This window comes from Solanum lycopersicum, chromosome 7 (genome assembly GCF_036512215.1).
Source record: "Solanum lycopersicum chromosome 7, SLM_r2.1".
In the NCBI taxonomy this organism is placed as follows: domain Eukaryota; kingdom Viridiplantae; phylum Streptophyta; class Magnoliopsida; order Solanales; family Solanaceae; genus Solanum; species Solanum lycopersicum.
In genome coordinates, this window is record NC_090806.1 from 65,790,152 (window position 1) to 65,809,140 (window position 18,989).

General features: G+C 30.0%; 2 protein-coding genes across 2 annotated transcripts; one reads left to right on the forward strand and one right to left on the reverse strand.

Moving 5' to 3' along the window:
* Window positions 1-5,716: 5,716 nt before the first annotated feature.
* On the forward strand, window positions 5,717-10,691 carry LOC101244391 (shaggy-related protein kinase eta). The gene is made up of 12 exons (XM_004243227.5): window positions 5,717-6,064; window positions 6,964-7,056; window positions 7,215-7,274; window positions 7,350-7,622; window positions 7,699-7,773; window positions 7,850-7,906; window positions 8,375-8,515; window positions 8,617-8,667; window positions 8,749-8,844; window positions 8,978-9,061; window positions 9,160-9,261; window positions 10,199-10,691. The coding sequence occupies exons 1-12, from the start codon at window positions 5,879-5,881 to the stop codon at window positions 10,292-10,294; spliced, it is 1,314 nt and encodes a 437-aa protein (XP_004243275.1). The 5' UTR covers window positions 5,717-5,878; the 3' UTR covers window positions 10,295-10,691.
* Window positions 10,692-11,375: 684 nt separating this feature from the next.
* LOC101244094 (aspartate aminotransferase, mitochondrial) lies at window positions 11,376-15,666 on the reverse strand. Its single transcript, NM_001310147.1, has 10 exons — window positions 15,406-15,666; window positions 14,959-15,044; window positions 13,647-13,853; window positions 13,418-13,523; window positions 13,199-13,303; window positions 12,956-13,128; window positions 12,234-12,393; window positions 12,037-12,132; window positions 11,848-11,942; window positions 11,376-11,735 (listed from the first exon to the last, which is right to left on the reverse strand). Exons 1-10 carry the CDS (start codon window positions 15,580-15,582, stop codon window positions 11,663-11,665), a joined length of 1,278 nt encoding a protein of 425 aa, NP_001297076.1. The 5' UTR covers window positions 15,583-15,666; the 3' UTR covers window positions 11,376-11,662.
* Window positions 15,667-18,989: the final 3,323 nt, after the last annotated feature.

Consider the following 18,989-nt stretch of genomic DNA (forward strand, 5'->3'; position numbering starts at 1 on the left):
GACAATAATAGTTCAATTTAATCTATACTTAAGTATTAATATTACTTTCAATTTGTTTGTACGACAATTATTTCTAGTATTTTTTAATAAAAAAATTATTTTTTTAAAAATTTGATATATAAAAAATCATAAAATTAAAGGATATTTTAACGTAATAGTATCATGATCTTAATATTACAAACTTACGAAAATTAAATGAAGTTAACATGTACATATAAGTAAATAGAGACTATAAGTAAATAGAGACGAAGGAAGTAGTAATATTTCTTTTTAAAAAACTATATATATTTTTGAAAAATAAATATATTGAATTTGTCAAATCTATTGATTGATTAAAAAATAATTGTAGAAATAAAATATTTATACACATCGAATATTTTAAATATAATTTATTTTAAAAAATTTAATACAGATAATAATAATTTTGAAAATTTTCAATCGAGAACATTTTGATCCAATCACAGGGCATTTTGTGAAACTATTAAATTAAAGAAACCAAAATAGTGTTTAAAATGAAAGGGACACAAACATGTCGTAATCCAATACTAATAATCCGTCTATTTGGTTTTGGTTTGTCAAAATTTTATATTATCTAAAAATAATTAATATAAATATTATGTATTAAAATAATTATTCACTGATGTTATAGTTAGTTGTAGACTGGATAAGCCAACTAATTTAGATACGATGAACTAGGAATCTAATTTAATAAGAAATTAAATTAAATCATGCAAACAATTGGAAACATGTCCATCGAGTTGACAGTTGAATTTCATAGAATAAACAAAACTCAACTTTTTATTTTATTTTTTGTTTTGTATCGAATATTTATATTAGAATCAATTAAATTTAAATTTATATATTATGAGATTCATTTACATAAGTGATCTATTATTAATTATTTTGCTAACCTTTTGTTAGTAATATTTTACTAGTGACCCGATTCTAATTATACTTAGGTACTCATAATTATTTATTTAAGTTTGGTCATGACTCATTATTTGTTCACTTTGCTAAAAGATACTAGAAAATTAGAAAAGAAAGTGTCATTGGATTAATAATGCATATGTTTAACCTTTTTCCCCTGAATATATATAATAATATTAATAATTGGAGTATCATCATTTTTATCCATATATAATAAACAAAAAGATGGGTTATAACATGGTTGATTTTAGGAAGAACTTTTTTTTCTCTTAATATATATTTTTATGCGTATCAAAATCCTAGCCATCACTACTCACCCAATCTTTTTTGGCATTTCGATAGACCACTAGGAAATCGATATTATATCTTAAAAGTTCGTTATATATACATTGTATGTTATTTAAAAATATATATATTAAATTTAATTGGTCATAAATATAATTGATGTCTTCACATATATACAACTTTTGCTTTAAAATCACATACATATAGTGATAAATTCAGAATTTTCATTAAAGAACACCCAAAAAAAATGAAAATGTAGCTGTTGAATTTGAAATTGCACCTCATAAATCATCGAGTCTACCTCTAATCATATGTTTAAAGGATTCAAATATCTATATATGTACATACAATATAACTTTTTACTCAAAGATTCAAATGAACATACTATAGACCATATAATCATATTGTTATAATCAAATATTATATCCGAACGATTTTATTTAGAATTATATATTTAAAACTAGGCACGGCACACTCTTTGTCAACTAGGATATATATAGGTCCCATGCCCAACGTTAAGGCACATGGAATGGACCTTAAAAAAAACACTCGTCTTCTAATACTTTTCTCTTAATTCCTTGTTCCTATATTGTCTCCCCCTCTTTATCCACTTCACTCTTCCCTACTAATTTATTATATATATATATATATATATACACACACACATATATATATAGAGAGAGAGATATAGGTTTGTGTATCATATTTTTCTCGTCTTAAATTATCTGTTGTATTTCTCTTTTATAAGTTCATTAGGTAAATATTAATTAGTAGGAATTTTAATTGTTTTACCCTTTATTAATATTTGAATAGTCGTAACATCACTATATGATTGAGGTATTTATGGCGTTTAAGAACAATAAATAATAAAGGATGAAATGGAAAATCATAATTAATTTTGTCTTGAACTTTTAAAATAAGAAACAATTTAAGATAATTATTTTTAAAAATTACGATAAATAATTTAACATGAGAATAGTTATTTAATTTTGGAAAGGTTATATAATAGTGAGAGTTTTCTATAACCATATTTATGGAGTATTAAAATTAAACTAAAATTTTATGTTATATTTAATCTCTCAGTAATAATTTTTTTTGAAAGTATTATATTAATAATCACATAACAAATAAGGATATCCTTATTATTTGTGTCTTCTAAAGTATTGTCAAACCTCACTAAAATAGATATAGGATCAAAATAAATATAGTATAAAATAAGAAACAATTTATATTACTCTTTTAATTGGAGTCTAAACCATATGAGGTATAAATAAATCTTATTATTTTTATTATTTCTGTTATTCTTATGAAATAGAAAAATTGATTTAAATAAAATCGAAAAAAAAAACATGTTTTGAAAAATTCTTTTGTGTCTCCTTTTCTTTTTTAATTCTAATTTTAAAGGGAAAAAACACACACACATAAGAAACATAGTAACATTAATTATTTTCTCCAATAATAAATGGAAAAAAACAAGCAAAGGAAGAAAATTTGAAAATTAAACAACTATTGACTTTTCCAAAAACACATCACATGCAATACTAATAAAATTTCGTCCTATGTACTTGGGAATGTTTTTGACCCAAATTCATTAGAGAAATATTAGTTACAAACAAAAATTAGTTAAGACAAATTATGACACTTTAACAAATATATCACTTGTTTTCTATAAGATGCTTAATTTTTTTTTGTTTTGAAAAATAGTTTAGCTAAGACAAATTATGACACTCTAACAAATATAGTTACTGGTCTCTCGACAAGAAATGTGAAATATGCTTAATTAAATGATCTTTAAATAAAATATATGAAATATAAAAGTGTTAGATAATAAGTTAGAAGGGATGATCTATTTCAAGATCAGATGATCCATTTTTTTGTCCGCTTGGGAGGGAACTCGAATAGGTCAGATACGAGGAAAAGAGCCCATAAAATATACTAAAGTAGTGCAATAATTATTTGACATTCATAAGGATATGAGTTTCATTATCGTTTAAAAGATTCATAGTGTGATTCTATTGCACTTCGTTATTATTGATTATCATCAAATGAAAATTCACGATCTAAAACACTTAAGATTTCTAATTTGAATATATTTGTATTTTCAAAATTATAAGTTTATAATAGAGAAAATTTTAGAAATAACAAATATAATAGATATAAGTAGGCTCTATATTTATAGTTTTAATAATTGCGCTTCATAGCTATAATTTTGTTTGTTATGAAGATTTGATTTGTATATTTCTGTCTATATGTATATTTTGCTTGTGAATATACAAACAGGATAACTATAAACAAAAATTGTATTTATACATTTAGGAATTTCTTAGAACTTCGTTTATATATTCGTTTGTCAATATACAAATATTGAATTTTTTTTTATGATTTTTCATAAATCGTATACAAATAACTAGAGTAAGTATATATAAAATCATGAATTATACAATCAAGAACTGAGTTATACAAATTAGGCGAATAGAAAAAATGAGAAAAATAAAGCTATGAATTTCAATTTTCTTAAACGATAGTTATAATATCTAATATAAACTAAATGTTTTGTCACATAATTTTCCCTTTATAATATAAATATCTAATATAAACTAAATGTTTTGTCACATAATTTTCCCTTTATAATATAACTACTAACACTAACTGAAATTGTAGAACTTCCTTTACATTTATTTATATTTATTTAGTACAAAATAATAGATTCAATTGAAACATAAAGAGAAGTTGCATCAAACTTTACCTACCATTCAATTGTTTTTCATTTTTTGGTTGAAAATAATAATCAACTATTACATTATAAATATCTTTCCTCTTTTTGAATTTTCTTAAAAAATATTTGTACAATCCAAAATAAAAAATAGGAAACATAAATTATGATTGGAAAAAAAGTATATTTAAAGATGTTGCAATAAGACTTTTTGCTACTTAATATATTTTTTGGAAACTAAATTTAATACTTTCGGATCGTGTATATATATATATATATATATATATATACACACGGGTGTATAGATAAATTATATATTTTATATAATATACTCTTTCTGTCCAGTTTTATTTGTTATGCTGTACTTTTTGAAAGTCAATTAACTAATTTTTAAAATTTAAATTAGATTACATTAATTTGAATTTATTTTAAAAAAGATATTTAAAAACTATACCAAAAAATACTATAAATTGCAAATCAGTAATATGAATATATATACATTATAAAGTATTGGTCAAAATTTTTATAATTTGACTCTAAAAAAGAAAAACCATGATAATTAATCATTATCGAAATATATATTTACTCAATTTTCCTATATTATTTTTAGGGATAAACTATTAGCATAGTGCTATTAAATGATTGGAGTTGAAATATTGAAAAGCTAAAAAAGTGTGCAGCCACTGCCAAACAAAAGAGCAAATTATCTTTTTATTATATAAAAAAGGTGAATAATTATTACTATTGTTAGTCAAAAAAGCTAAAAACTTTAAAAAGATTATTGTACTATATGCATTAATATATGTACCACAAAAGTTGATGAGTGCTCTAATGACGTCTAAAATTCAATAGATATATATATATATATAAAAAGTATATATATACGAGGGAACCTTAATTAAAACATTAAAAGGGGAAAAATATAACGCATGCTTAAATGATTACGTTAGAAAAATTATAACGAATATGACTTTTGTTAATGTTCATTGGTGATTTGTAATTTTAAAATATTTTTATTATAATTATGATTTAAATTAACTCGAATTTTGTTAGTTGTAAGAAGCGAATAGAATATTTGCATTAATTACTTTATATTAATCCTTTTTATGATATCTATTGAAAAAATAAAATTTAAATAACTTAACAATAATAAAAGGGGGTAAAATTTATTTAAAATCCACGAGAAATATACAATAAACATAAATTTGTGATTGTGTTTGATATGAAAAAGAAATGTACTCTCCAATTTTTTAAATTTTTTTTTTAGCATATTTTATTGGTCAAATTTTTTGATACATGATTTCTTTAGAAAAAAATACTCTCTAATAAATATAGTCAAAATATATTCTACAATTGACATAATGACATTTTATATTAATTGTGTTCTTTCACTATTTAACGCATTTTATTTTAATTCACTTTATCTATCCATAATATTATTTTTAATCCCACCTTTTATAATATTTGTTGAAAGAATTTTTTTTATTTTTTCATATTAGATTGACTAAAACATGACTTCTCTAAGTAGTGAAAATAAGCTAGGTTTTATAATTGACATTTTACGTTAATTTTGACATGCTATTATCCAACACACCTCATTTTAATTTGCCTTGTACTCTTTACTTACCACCACCCACACACTTATCTCTATATCCACGTTTGATAATATTTATCCAAATAATATATAAAATTCTTTTAAAAATATGTTTTTATCCATTTAACATATAAGTATAAAATAATTAAACATTCATTTTAATTATATTCTATATATAATAGAGAAATACGATAAATAATGAGAACACGAGAAAAATATTTGGATATATGTATAATACAAATATTTGGTGATAGAGAGAAAATAGTAGTGGGGTTAAGAGAAAAAATAAATAAAGCAATTATTAATTTTAGTAGAGAAGTAAGAAAAAGAGTGAAGAGTAGCAGAGGAGAAGAGAGCACATGGCCTCGATACCGCTGGGACCTCAGCACCATAATCCGCCGGAAAATCACCATCACCACCACCTTCAGCCGCCGCCGCAGCTCGTGCAGCAGCAGCAGCAACAGCCTGTGAATCGTGAACTAGGAGGAGGAGGAGGAGCTGCAGTAAGGAACGCCGGAGCACGACCGGAAATGGAATCCGAAAAGGTAGTTCTACTACTTTAATGTCCTCCGACTATTACTAGAGAGTCGCACACTCTTGTTCTACTTCAATTCTATATGCTGATGAAGTTTGACAGTATCGGTTTATGTTCGTTGTGCTTCGATCTAGCTCGATCTCTTTGTGTTCAGTTGTTCTCCGGTATCGGAAAGTTCGCCGGAATATTTTTCCGGCGAGGCAATTTTTTTGAGCTTGTTGCTTCAGTGAGGTGTTCTTCGCTCTATATTTGAAATTTCAGGTGGACTTTGAGTATGAGGTGTTTTTAGTTTTGATTTCCTTTTTATTTTTGACATTTTTGTTGTAGCTCTTAAGATTTTAAATTAAATTTATTTTTGAGTAGCTTCTGCTTCTGGCTTTTAGTTTAATTTACCAGAAAATGATTCTTTGTTTGCTTGTGTTTGTTCTATCTGGAGTTTCTACTGTAGCTGATTTTGGGGGTAGAGTGCATGTATAGAGTTAGATCCATGTGATTCTTTTGTGGAGTAGCGACTTCTTTATCCTGTTATCTACTTTGTGTATCTGGGATTACAAGGGACAGGTTTTCTTGAGTTGATTAGGTAGCTTGCAAGTCCCTCTTTCAGAAAAAGCTATTTAGCTGCTTTTCTTCATCTTTAGGTAAATTGTGCTTCAATCTTTTATTGGGTTTGCTTCATGTGAATTGTGATGGCTGATTCTCCTTTAGTACTGTTTTTGTCTTAGTTACAAGTCTCTATTATTTGATGCTTTCTTAAAGCCTATTTAAGTGCCATTCACTGCTTTTCTATTTTTGTTGAACAACCTGTAAGGTCCTCTGACAGGTTATGGTAAGTTGAGCTTCTTACTATTTTCTAAACGAGATGGAGTTCTTTTTGGCACTGCAATTCACCTTGCTTGGTTTGCATTGTAGGAAATGTCAGCTGCTGTTGTTGAGGGTAATGGTGCCGTCACTGGTCACATAATTTCCACCACCATTGGAGGCAAGAATGGAGAACCAAAAAGGGTGTGTGCCTGATATATATCAGTTTCTTTGTTTAAATTGGAGATTCAATGTTTTGTAATTTCTTGGTTCTTAGATATTATGACTCTGATCACTGGTGTCAATGGTCGTGACTTGTGAGAGTATTAAGTAACAGAATCTGATGAGATCTTTTTCTGCAGACCATCAGTTATATGGCAGAGCGAGTTGTCGGTACAGGGTCCTTTGGGATAGTGTTTCAGGTTTGTGAGCTGACTTTATTGTAAATTTGCAGCAGTCTTCTTCTACGTTGCAAGACCTGATGTTGTTGTCTCTAGGCAAAATGCTTGGAAACTGGAGAGACTGTGGCCATAAAGAAGGTTTTACAGGACAAACGGTATAAAAATCGTGAACTACAACTGATGCGCTTGATGGATCACCCAAATGTCATTACTCTAAAGCACTGCTTCTTTTCCACGACTAGTAGAGATGAGCTTTTTCTTAATTTGGTCATGGATTATGTCCCTGAAAGTTTATACAAGGTTTTAAAGCACTATAGCAATTCAAATCAAAGGATGCCACTCATATATGTCAAACTTTACATGTATCAGGTTTGCATATCTCCTTTCTCTTTATGCCTCTTCTGCAACTGGATATTATGTGATTCTGATAAGTTGTTACTGTCAGATATTCAGAGGGCTGGCTTACATTCATAATGTTCCAAGGATTTGCCATAGAGATGTGAAACCTCAAAATCTTTTGGTATGTGAACAGGAGTCCACTTCATTCCTATTGTATGCAATCATCAATCTAAATCTCTATTGTATGTCATTTGAAGGTTGATCCTCTGACCCATCAAGTCAAGCTGTGTGATTTTGGAAGTGCAAAAGTCCTGGTATGTCTGTTTTTTCATAATTATTACGTCCTTATAAGTGCTGCATTATGCAAAGATTCTTTGAAGGTGCTTTAGTGTCATGATAGTAGTCTGTTTTTCATGTGCTTGACTGCACGAGTTGGTGCTGATTAAGGCACTGTCTGAAGACATTTCAGTTTTTAAACATTTGATACTTTTTTGACCCTTGGCTGTCAGGTTCTTAGATCTCTTGTTTGCAGAACAAGAGAAGTTTTTAACCAATACAATTAGGTTTTGACATGCGAGTTTGGATGTATTATTACTCTTGACAGTGGGAACGAGAGCAGAACTAGTTTCTAGCATTTCAGAATTCTCTGCTCAAAAACTGCAATACTTTTCCTTGCATTTTTTTTCTTTTTTTGCATGGCTCTTTCCTCGTGGAGAATTGTTTAGCGCATAACATAAACTGAAGCATTTCATTTTGATACTAATGAACTTTTCAATGCACAGGTAAATGGTGAAGCAAATATTTCATACATTTGCTCTCGCTACTACAGAGCTCCAGAACTCATATTTGGTGCCACAGAGTATACAACATCAATTGATATTTGGTCAGCAGGCTGTGTCCTTGCTGAGCTTCTTCTGGGGCAGGTTTGTGTTGTTTATCTTTGTTTGCAAGTGGATATTTCCATCTATTATTTCATTGAAGATTGTTACTTTATTGAGCTTTCATCAATTATAAACTATGACAGCCGCTCTTTCCTGGCGAAAATGCAGTAGATCAACTGGTGGAGATCATCAAGGTGTGTCTTTATACTTCATTGTAGTAAATCTCAGACAACACTTACAGGATCTCTTTTTACTAATGAGAAACCTTGCCACAGGTCCTTGGTACTCCTACTCGGGAAGAAATTCGATGTATGAACCCAAACTACACAGATTTCAGATTCCCACAGATAAAAGCTCATCCTTGGCACAAGGTATTGTTTGTTATTGTTATATTTTGATAGTTATTCTGCACTAGATCATTTTCTTGTTGAAATATGTGTATGTTAACTACCCCTAAAATCAGTTTTATTTGAAACGAGAGCTAAAAGACTTTCATGGTTTCAGGTATTCCATAAAAGAATGCCTCCTGAAGCAATTGATCTTGCCTCACGGCTTCTTCAATATTCACCAAGTCTTCGCTGTACTGCAGTAAGTTATCTCATTTTACCAGTGATATTCGTTAATGTTGTTTCATCTACAAAACCGTTTGTTGTATCAGTCTATTTACCTGCTTCTACTCCTTGCAGCTAGAAGCATGTGCACATTCGTTCTTTGATGAGCTTCGTGAGCCCAATGCCCGTCTCCCTAATGGACGTCCATTTCCACCTCTTTTCAACTTTAAACAAGAGGTACAATTTTCGGAAACTTCTTAGTTTACTGACTTTGTTATGTTTCTCTGTAACTATTATCTAGAAAGTTATCTTTTGAGTTGTTTATTAAGTGTTGGTTCACTAGTTGAATTTATGATTATGCAGCTCTATGCACCCATCTGAACATTTTTTTCATTGATTAGAGCATTTTTTTTCCTTATCCATTATTTGAATGTTATGAAAACGGAAGGAGGTATTGACGGTGAAGCGGCACATCTTGTTCTCTTGTGAAGTGATAAATACAAGAAACAAACTATTAAAAGTAAATCCTTCTGTGATGAAGGATTTTCAAAGTGAATAATACAAGAAATTGGTGCGTTACATATTAATTCATGATTTCTTCGTGTTCTTCTTGTACTTTAAATGCATCATGCGTCTTGTCGGTTATCTTCTTTTTTCCGTTGCTTTTGATAATCCATTGTCTTTTCCCTCTCAAATAACACTCACTCACGTAATCTTTTGTCCTTCTGCGTTTCAAAATGTGAGACTTTTAAAGATTGTCTACATGTGCATGGATCCAAGCAATCATATTAACTGTGTTTCCAATTATTGTGTAACCATTTAATAAAACTGATTTTGGTGATTGACTGTCACGAGACTTGATCTCGAGTAAAATATGGTTTTAGAAAGTAATCACATTCCCCTACATTTAGCAGATCTTTAGACTTTTACTTCCACGATCTTTAGACAGTAATTTTGGGCTCTCTGTTACTGTCAGAAATATATTGACCAATTACAGAGGTCCCTGTTGTTATGAGGCTGTATTAGATATTTATTGTTATTATTACCAGTTAGACTATGTGTGGTAAGGCTGGCATATGAACCTTGCTTAAATTGATTGAGAGGCGAAACTTCCCTTTATGTAAGATGTTAGGGATCATGAAAGTAATGTTTATGTTCTGGCTGTTGCTTGCAGTTAACTGGAGCTTCACCTGATTTGGTCAACAAGCTGATCCCTGAGCATGTGTGGAGGCAACTTGGTTTGAATTTCCCATTTCCTGGTGCGACGTAATTGTACTAATGTAATATAGAGTTGGTGTATCAGAAAAAATATATAGGGAGTCCTTGTGGATTAATGTAACCATGCATTTTGGCGTAACCAGTGGCTATGCACGCATGTAAAAGTTGTATGCATATAGCCGCTGTTTGGCTTACAAGAAGTGATCCTGTCTCTACTTGTGTCCTCTTTTAGCTAATAGCAGACCTGTTGCCTCTTTTGTACATTGTTTTTGATAAGAAGAATTCAGATAGGAGTATAAAGTGATAAATATTGTAATGTCTAGTTAAGCAGATTTCCTTGAGAGACCTTCTGGAGCACTAGGACTTGTAGCTTTGGGTTGTAGTTATATTTATATGCAAGTTGTTTTTAGCTCTATTTTTATTTTTTAATATAAGGCATATATGAATTATCTCTTCTGTGCAGCCTTAGTTTTTTTTTTTTCTTTGAAGAATCCATTGAATTGTTTCTCTCGTTTCATGGTTGTTTATTATGAAAGCAAAATTAGCAATAGAAGTCAAAGGTTTTAAGAAAGAATGTACAACATACCTTATTCTATAAGTGGGGTTTGGAAAAAAGTAGGTTTTATGCATGCCTTTCTACCTTTGTGAGGTATCCGATGCAGTACTGTAAGAAAATAAATAGTAAAATACCTAGATAGAAGCAACAAATAAAACACATCTAAGAATAACTGACTACATGATAGTTGAATATAAATAGTAAAATACCTAGATAGAAGCAACAAATAAAACACATCTAAGAATAACTGACTACATGATAATTGAATACTAGCACCTTCTCTTCACATTTTCGAACAATTTCAGTCTTCACTTCCCTCATCTTGTGATGTCACTCCCATTTTGCCCAGTATACAGAAGAAAAACGTACATTCTGAATAATTTTAGAAGAAAACATGCAACTACATCGTAGATTAAGTTATCTACTGCGTTCTTGAGGAGTAAAACTCAATAGAGTGAATATTTGATTAACTCCTATGTAGTTAAAAATATATATTGTGCTAGCTCAATACATGTAAATATGTAACGAGTATGGTTGGCATCCGTGACGCTGTAAAACAGCAACAATACTTCAAAATGCTGGCATAAATATCATGTAACTACGCTGTTGTATATGAAAAACAGGAGCTACTTGACACCAGAGATGATTAATGTCTGCAATGTACCCTAAAATAACTACAACTCCACCTCAACGTTGCTAATGACTTCTACACCTTAAAATGGCTCTATTTATTACCCCTCCCCTCCGTACGATAGTTTTAACTCAACTATTACAAGTTTACAACATGTTGTGATCTTTCCGATCACAAAAAATGAATTTCCACAGCCTTTATTTAGCTGATTATTGAATCCATGACGTTAACGCTTAAGCAGATTTAGTAACCTCATGAATAGCGTTTGCCAAGTAACCAACATTTCCAGTAGTAACTCCTGCCATACTGCACCATACAAGAAGCAAAAGAAATAGATTGGGAAAAAAACAATCAGATATAAACTTTTATACGAATACAGGTGCTTAAAAGCTTGAACTTGACGACTCAATAATTATACCTGATACGACCATTACGAGTCATGTAGATGTGATACTCTTTTGTCAATCGGTCTACTTGTTCCGGTGTCATCCCACTGTAGCAGAACATGCCAATCTGTAGGAAGGATCGAACATTAAGGGGACAATAGGTGAATTCTTATAGTTACGTACTATTACAGAAAGTGAAGGAAGTCGTTGATCTCAAATACCTGGTTGGTTATGTGTTCCCAAGATAGAGGTGAGCCCAACTTCTCAAGATTTCCCCTTAAAGCAGTTCTCATCCCGATGATACGATCAGCCATGCCCTGGAAAAAAACTCTTTAAGTCATTGAAATTTTACGCTTAACATATGATGTTCTGAAAACGAGTACCAAGCTAAAGAGCAGCCAGAGCACCATTAACTAACCTTCACTTCCCCGAGCCATAGAGTTTTCAAGTTTGGATCTCCAAGGATTGTAGAAACAACAAGAGCACCATGAAGAGGTGGATTACTGTACATGGGCCTGGCAAGTTGCTGCAACTGACTTTTCACTGCCACTGCTTGTTTTTCATCCTCACAGACAACACTGCAGCAAATTGAGGCACCACAGCAAAAACATTGGAAGTCTTTTAGCTTTATCAAATATTGACTAAAAATATCAGACCAGTGTTTGACAGGAGTCCTTTCTGACTAGTAAGAGACTTGTACACGCTATATAGAGATGAATATGAGGTTTTATTATAACACAATATATGATATATGGTATAATAAAGACAATTACTAAATGTATTTACGAAGTTCAACAGAAGTTTTGTTCATTCGAAAGAGAAAATAATAGATCTAGAAACTACATGAAGATGGTAGTACTACTGATTCTGGAATCAGAAGATAATTTTAAAAGATAGATCAACTATGATTAACAAAAGATTAGTATTACTCTCCAGATTATAACTTAACAGAACAGTTCCCAGTGTAATCCCACAAGTGAAGTTTGGTAAGGGTGGTGCTTATACAACCTTACCCCTACATCTAGTGAAGATAGAGAGACTGTTTCTGTTTACACCCTCGGCTCAAGATTTAAATAGGCCTTACCCCTTTTTTCCAGATATAACTTGGCCAAATAATATATCTTTGGAGTAGTATTTTACCTTAGGCAACCAACTCTCTGACCATATAGCCCCATATTTTTTGCATATGATTGGGCACATGCTATCGGATGACCATCCTCAAGAAATATCCTGATTGCTTTAGCATCCTTCTCTGGATACCCACTTGCAAATCCTTGATATGCCATGTCAAACAAAGCAAAATGTCCCTTCACCTAGAACCAGTGCAATAATTCAATATGAGACTTATGACAAGAAAGAGGATAAAAATATACAAGTCATTACCTTGAACTGGTGCGAGATCTCCCTCCATTGTTCCTCTGTCGGATCCACCCCAGTAGGATTATGAGCACAAGCATGAAGCAGAAAGAATGATCCTTTTGGGGCATTCTATGTAAAAGAAAGTTGTAATAGGTCAGGATAAATAATGGCAATCTGAGGAAAAACATCATATCATGAAACGAACCAAAGCATTAAAAAAAACATCTCAACTGTGTTTCATACCTTTATATCATCCATCATTGCAGCAAAGTCCAAGCCCTTTGATTCAGCATGATAATAGTGATATGTTTTCTCAGGGACGTGAGCATCTCTCCAAATGTTATGATGACTGTCAAGAATCTCATATTAGTAAATATTACGACATCAGAAATTTATGAAGCCATTCACAAACTAATGTTTTACTGTGCAAAAAACAATCAAGAAGCTACAATGATGCATCAAATGTACTTACTTAGACCATGTAGGAACAGGAATATAAATCTGTGAATCAGGACAAAAGCGCTTTTGGAAGTCCGCAAAAATTCTGCATGCGCCTGTTCCAGATAATGCTTGAATTGCAGCAATGCGTTTATCTTTTATCAAGTCTGAGTTCTCTCCATAGGCTAACTTCAGCGACTCCTGGATCATGTTGACACTACCTCCCATAGGAAGATATTCCCTGGTAAATGATGAATTGTCCATGTAAGCACATTACTGAACTAAAAGATATCCACATAAACCACCCTGGCCTTTTTTTAGCAATGCTGAAAACATTTTGATTCTTACTTTCAAATTCATTGCCATCTTTCCACATAAAGCATTTTACTCCGTGTCAATTAATCCAATAGATTTCTAAAGAATGAGGACAAAATCAGAACATTTACTGATTTACATAGAGAAGTTGCATAATACTTTTTACTTTAGGACACTACAAAACGTTTGACAGAAGCAGTTGTCAGTTTATGAAGTCAATTCATTTACACTTTCAATTTACAAAACCATTATAAAAAGTCACTTGTTATTTAAATTATTCTTCTATCACAATGAATAAAATATACATGTCAAATAAAATTGTATTCCATATCTAAGTCAAACTTCGTCAAACAACAAGAACAGATCATTTCAAAAGTAAACGCCGCCATTAGACTATGGAATAGTAAATTTGATATAAACAATCCATCTTGGTAGAAAAGCTAAACAAAAGTATAAGATAGAATTGGTGAAGGGACCCATCTCCACCATCCATATAGCAGAAAAAATGAGAATAGAAATATCATCAAGATGCGGAAAGAAAGGAAGAAAACCTAAAGAATCAAACAGGTCAGTGGAACTGACAGATGGAATACTAAAAAGAGATGCTTTATTATTCAAATATGCACTCACATACAGTCATTGATGCACAATAACCAACAACAAGTGGCTCTAGTAAAAGAAAAATAAAGAATAGTCAGCACTGTAGGCGTATTCACGGGGTTTGATTCAGTTTTATCAAAACCAAATCAACTATATAGGTTTGATCTTTTTTTTTTCAGTTACATGAATATTATGGTGCTGCTGCTAAAAATTTTAATAAATTCATATATCTTTTGTAGTACTTGACAAATATTTGTACTGTTACATTTTGCTATACACCTACAATAACTTTTCTATGATATATGCATTCAAACTTTAACAAAATTTTAATAACTAAAAACAGAAGTCAAATTTAAATAATGAATAAAGGACCTTTCAAGTGAACAACAAATTCAAATTCACAAAATAGAGAAATGGTGAGATTCACTCACATATTGAAACCACCAGCTATCCTTCGCTCTGCTTCTCTAACACACTCCAGTACCACGGGTTTTCCATTGTCATCCCTGTAAGCTCCCTTAAAATTCACAACAACAAAAACAAACTCATTTGTTTTTGCTTAATTAGATCGAGCTCATAAGTAATAAGATCACACAGGAATTTCAAATCCAAATCAATTGAGATCCACTGTGTGAATCCTCTGCATCATTTTCCGCTAACGGATGATTATTTTACACTAATATATCAACTTATGTGTTTAACTATAAGATTTACAGCAGTTAACCTTCTATTCAATTAATCTTAACTCACACAAAACAAAACAAGAGCTAAGCATACACAATTCCCAAATTAAGAAGCTAAATCCATGATTACAAAAACTGAGAAAACAAGGTAGAAAATAAAGCTAATCAAATCAAAGCACAGAGCAGAGAACTTACAACGCCAACATTGACTTTGTCAGGGCTAGGATCGGCGAGAAAAGCTTCAGTTACGCCGAGGATAGGATCTTTAGGAGCCGGTTCAACATTTCGCCACCACGACGACAGGGATCGCGCTCCGAACGACGACGAGCTAAGTTTTAGTTGACGACCGGAAATAGCGGCACGCATCGCCATGGCCGGAACGGAGAGAGGATATAGAGAAATGGCCAAATAGGAGAGGAAAATGGCGTGTTTGTAGAGGCGGTTGATAGAGATGGGACTTTATAAATAGGAGACGTAAGAGTAGTAGTGGACTGAGCGAGCCGTCAGTGTGACTGAATGGTTTATTAATGGCTTTTGCCTCGAGAAGCGTAACGCTGTGACGAAACCGTTAAAACTATTGACAGAGTCTTTTTTGTTTTGGCTCAAAGGTTAGGGGGCAAAAGAGTCAAAGGAAATTGGGTATTATAATTAGGGATAATTTCAGCTCACTTCGAATTTCGCCTTATAAAACTCACTCTCTATGGTTTTACAATATTATATTTATATTTATTTTCTTGTAATTATTCTTTGAATTTATTTAAAATAGATATTATTATTTTAGATTTGATAATTTTACCCTTATATATGAAAGTTTAGATCTATTTTTCAACGATTTATCTTTTTCGGTAGATTATATTTTTTCTTCGCTTGTGAAAATGTTTAACTAGAACAAAATCTGATAGTTCTTATCGAATTGGGGAGTTCATTTTTATTTTATATTTGAAGAAATTGTAGACGAAAAATGATGGGTTATTATGGAAAAAAAATCTATGTGAATTGGAAATGGAGAAAAGAATTAATATTTGGTGAAATGACGGTCACCTTGAATAAAGACTTTGATCTTTATTGAATAAAAAAACACATATTTATACTTATTTATTTTTAAAGTATTTATTAAATGAGTTATTTTTTATATAATATTAATTAATATGGAGAAATTAATATTAAAAAGGATAAAGTTATTAAATCTAAATTTACTAATATTTATTTTAATTTAAAAAATAATTAGAAGTAAATAGAAACAAGAATTTATATTTATCTTAAATAAATTCAAAAAGTGGTTAATCTGCCCAATCTGCTAAAATTTGTATCACTAGCATTATTTTATTATTTAAATTTAACTATTAATATCTTATCTAGTTATTTAATGATTAAAAATAATATTTTTACGAATTAAAGGAAATCTTTTTTCCTTGTTCAAAATAAAACCTTGGTGGAATAAAACTGAGAGAAAAAAGAAGAATCACAATTCAGAACAAAAAACAATTTGAATCCCACAATTAAAAGGTAAAAGATAAAATTAAAATAATTCCAAAAAAAAACAGATGACATATCAAAATAATTCCACAGCGTTGCGCTTTTCGAGAGGTAAAATAAAAATGGAAGTATCTTGGTTAACATTGATTTGCATTATTTTTTTTAAAAAAAAAATCCAGCTATTTTGTGCAAATTTGGTTACTGCATTATGTTAGATCAAAGATAGTTTTTTTTTTTTTTACGCATAATACATATATTAGATTCTAAATTTAGTTTTAAATTTTAATTTTGACCTTCAACTTTCATATTGTACAAACGTACACTTTAACTATCCAACTTTTAAATAAATAAATACATGAGTCCTATATGACAAAATACATGTAGGACATCTCGTAGGATAAAAATGACATGTAGGATGACATGTAAGATATGTGTGTCTATTTGTTCAATTTTATACAAATTTAAGTGTTTACTTGTCCACACCCAAAGTTGAAGGCATAAATGTAATTTCAAGCCAAGTAAAAGGAGATATTTATGTATTATGTTTTTTTTAAAAGACAAATCACAACAAACTTATTCTACAAAGATGATCTTAAAAGATCAAATTCAACTAGAACTGGGAAAAAGATGTTCAAATTGCGTACGAAAGGAGAAATTTGAGTCGTTTAAAGGCCTCCTCGTTTTAAATAACGAAAATTTAGTTTAAGTTCATATATTATTATAATTAGCTGATGAAGAAAATTATCGTCAATTTTAAGTGTATTTACATGTACCTTTGAGTTGATTTCCAAGGAAGCTATATGAATGAAGTTTGATTAATATAGTCATTTTTGTGTATGTTATTGACGTTAGGAAATCTTAGATCGTTTTTTTATATTATTCTTTTATTTTATTATTTGTATATATCACATGTTTATTACACTTGCATATTGTTTTTATCTTCTCCTCAATTTGAAAAAATGAATTTATCGAGAATTTACATGTAGATTTTGAAGGGCGTTTACTATCTTTCCATCGGAATCCCTTGAACCCTTACTTAATCTATTAGTTTTATAGATATTTCTTTTGTTAATTAATCGATTAATTTTCTTATTTTCCTAAATTAGTGTGCAACTCATATTTAAATTTAATTTTATTATATTAATTAATTATTATTTGAGTTACCGTAATATTTCATCTTAGGTTCCTAATCATAGATGACTTAGAACTTTTGAGTTTCTCTTTTAAAAATTAAAGTTATTTTATCGTTAAAAATGAATTTAGATATTTTATTTTAAAAAAATATCAAAACTACATAAAAATTATATAAAGAAATATGCGTCCAAAAGTACTTGAATTAAATTCATAATCAAAATTCTTATTTGGCTCTTAAAATAAAGCATAAGTTCAACAATTATTATGACCCCTAAAGGGTAGATAAATTAGTAAAATATTATCCCTAATCAGTTAATTAGCAATTGCATTTTATCAATAAGGAATAGAAGGGACAGAAGACACCCAAAAATAACATTGTTAAGCCTTTGATTATCACGAAAGGTTGTGATTTTGGGGAGTTTCAAAAGGTGATAAAATATCACAAGAGGTTCATCTGAATTTCATCTCTCGCAAATCAATGTGACTGTAATGTTCGGATCAATTTTCACACACCCTAATTAATTCTATGCGATACCGCCACCTTAAATGATTTAAATAACCTTTAACTTCATGTGATAATAATATTTAATGAAGCATATAATTGTTTATTGTTTAAATATTTCTAGTGGATTTTTATATCCTACCTATGAAATAAGTTATACAATAATCTAAAAACATTATTGATCAATTAACTAAACACTCAATAATATAATATAGTTGATTGATTCTTGTATTTCAAATAAATTTGGGAAGTCAAATAAAGTGTTTAATGTGGAATTTAAAATTTAATAAGGTATAATTATGACTGTTAAGTGAGATAACATAGTTTATTATGACAAAATAATTCAGATCGAAAGAAATCGTAATAATTATCCTATATATTGTATTGCGCTTCCAATTACATATTGAATTGAAGATTTGATTTGTTCTACTAAAAAGAAATTGACTTGTCAAAATATCAACTCTTAGTAGAATAGGATCTCAAGAGGGTATTTTTGTCATTTTATTATTTATTTTGAAATAACTAATTTCAATAATATTTATAGAGGAGGGAGAGAGGCGAACGAGATCGAAAATGGAAGAAGAGATTCAAATTTTATTTGTATATCTGTCATATAATTTTATATGTATGTCAGTATATGTATACCTTGTATTTGTATTTGTATATG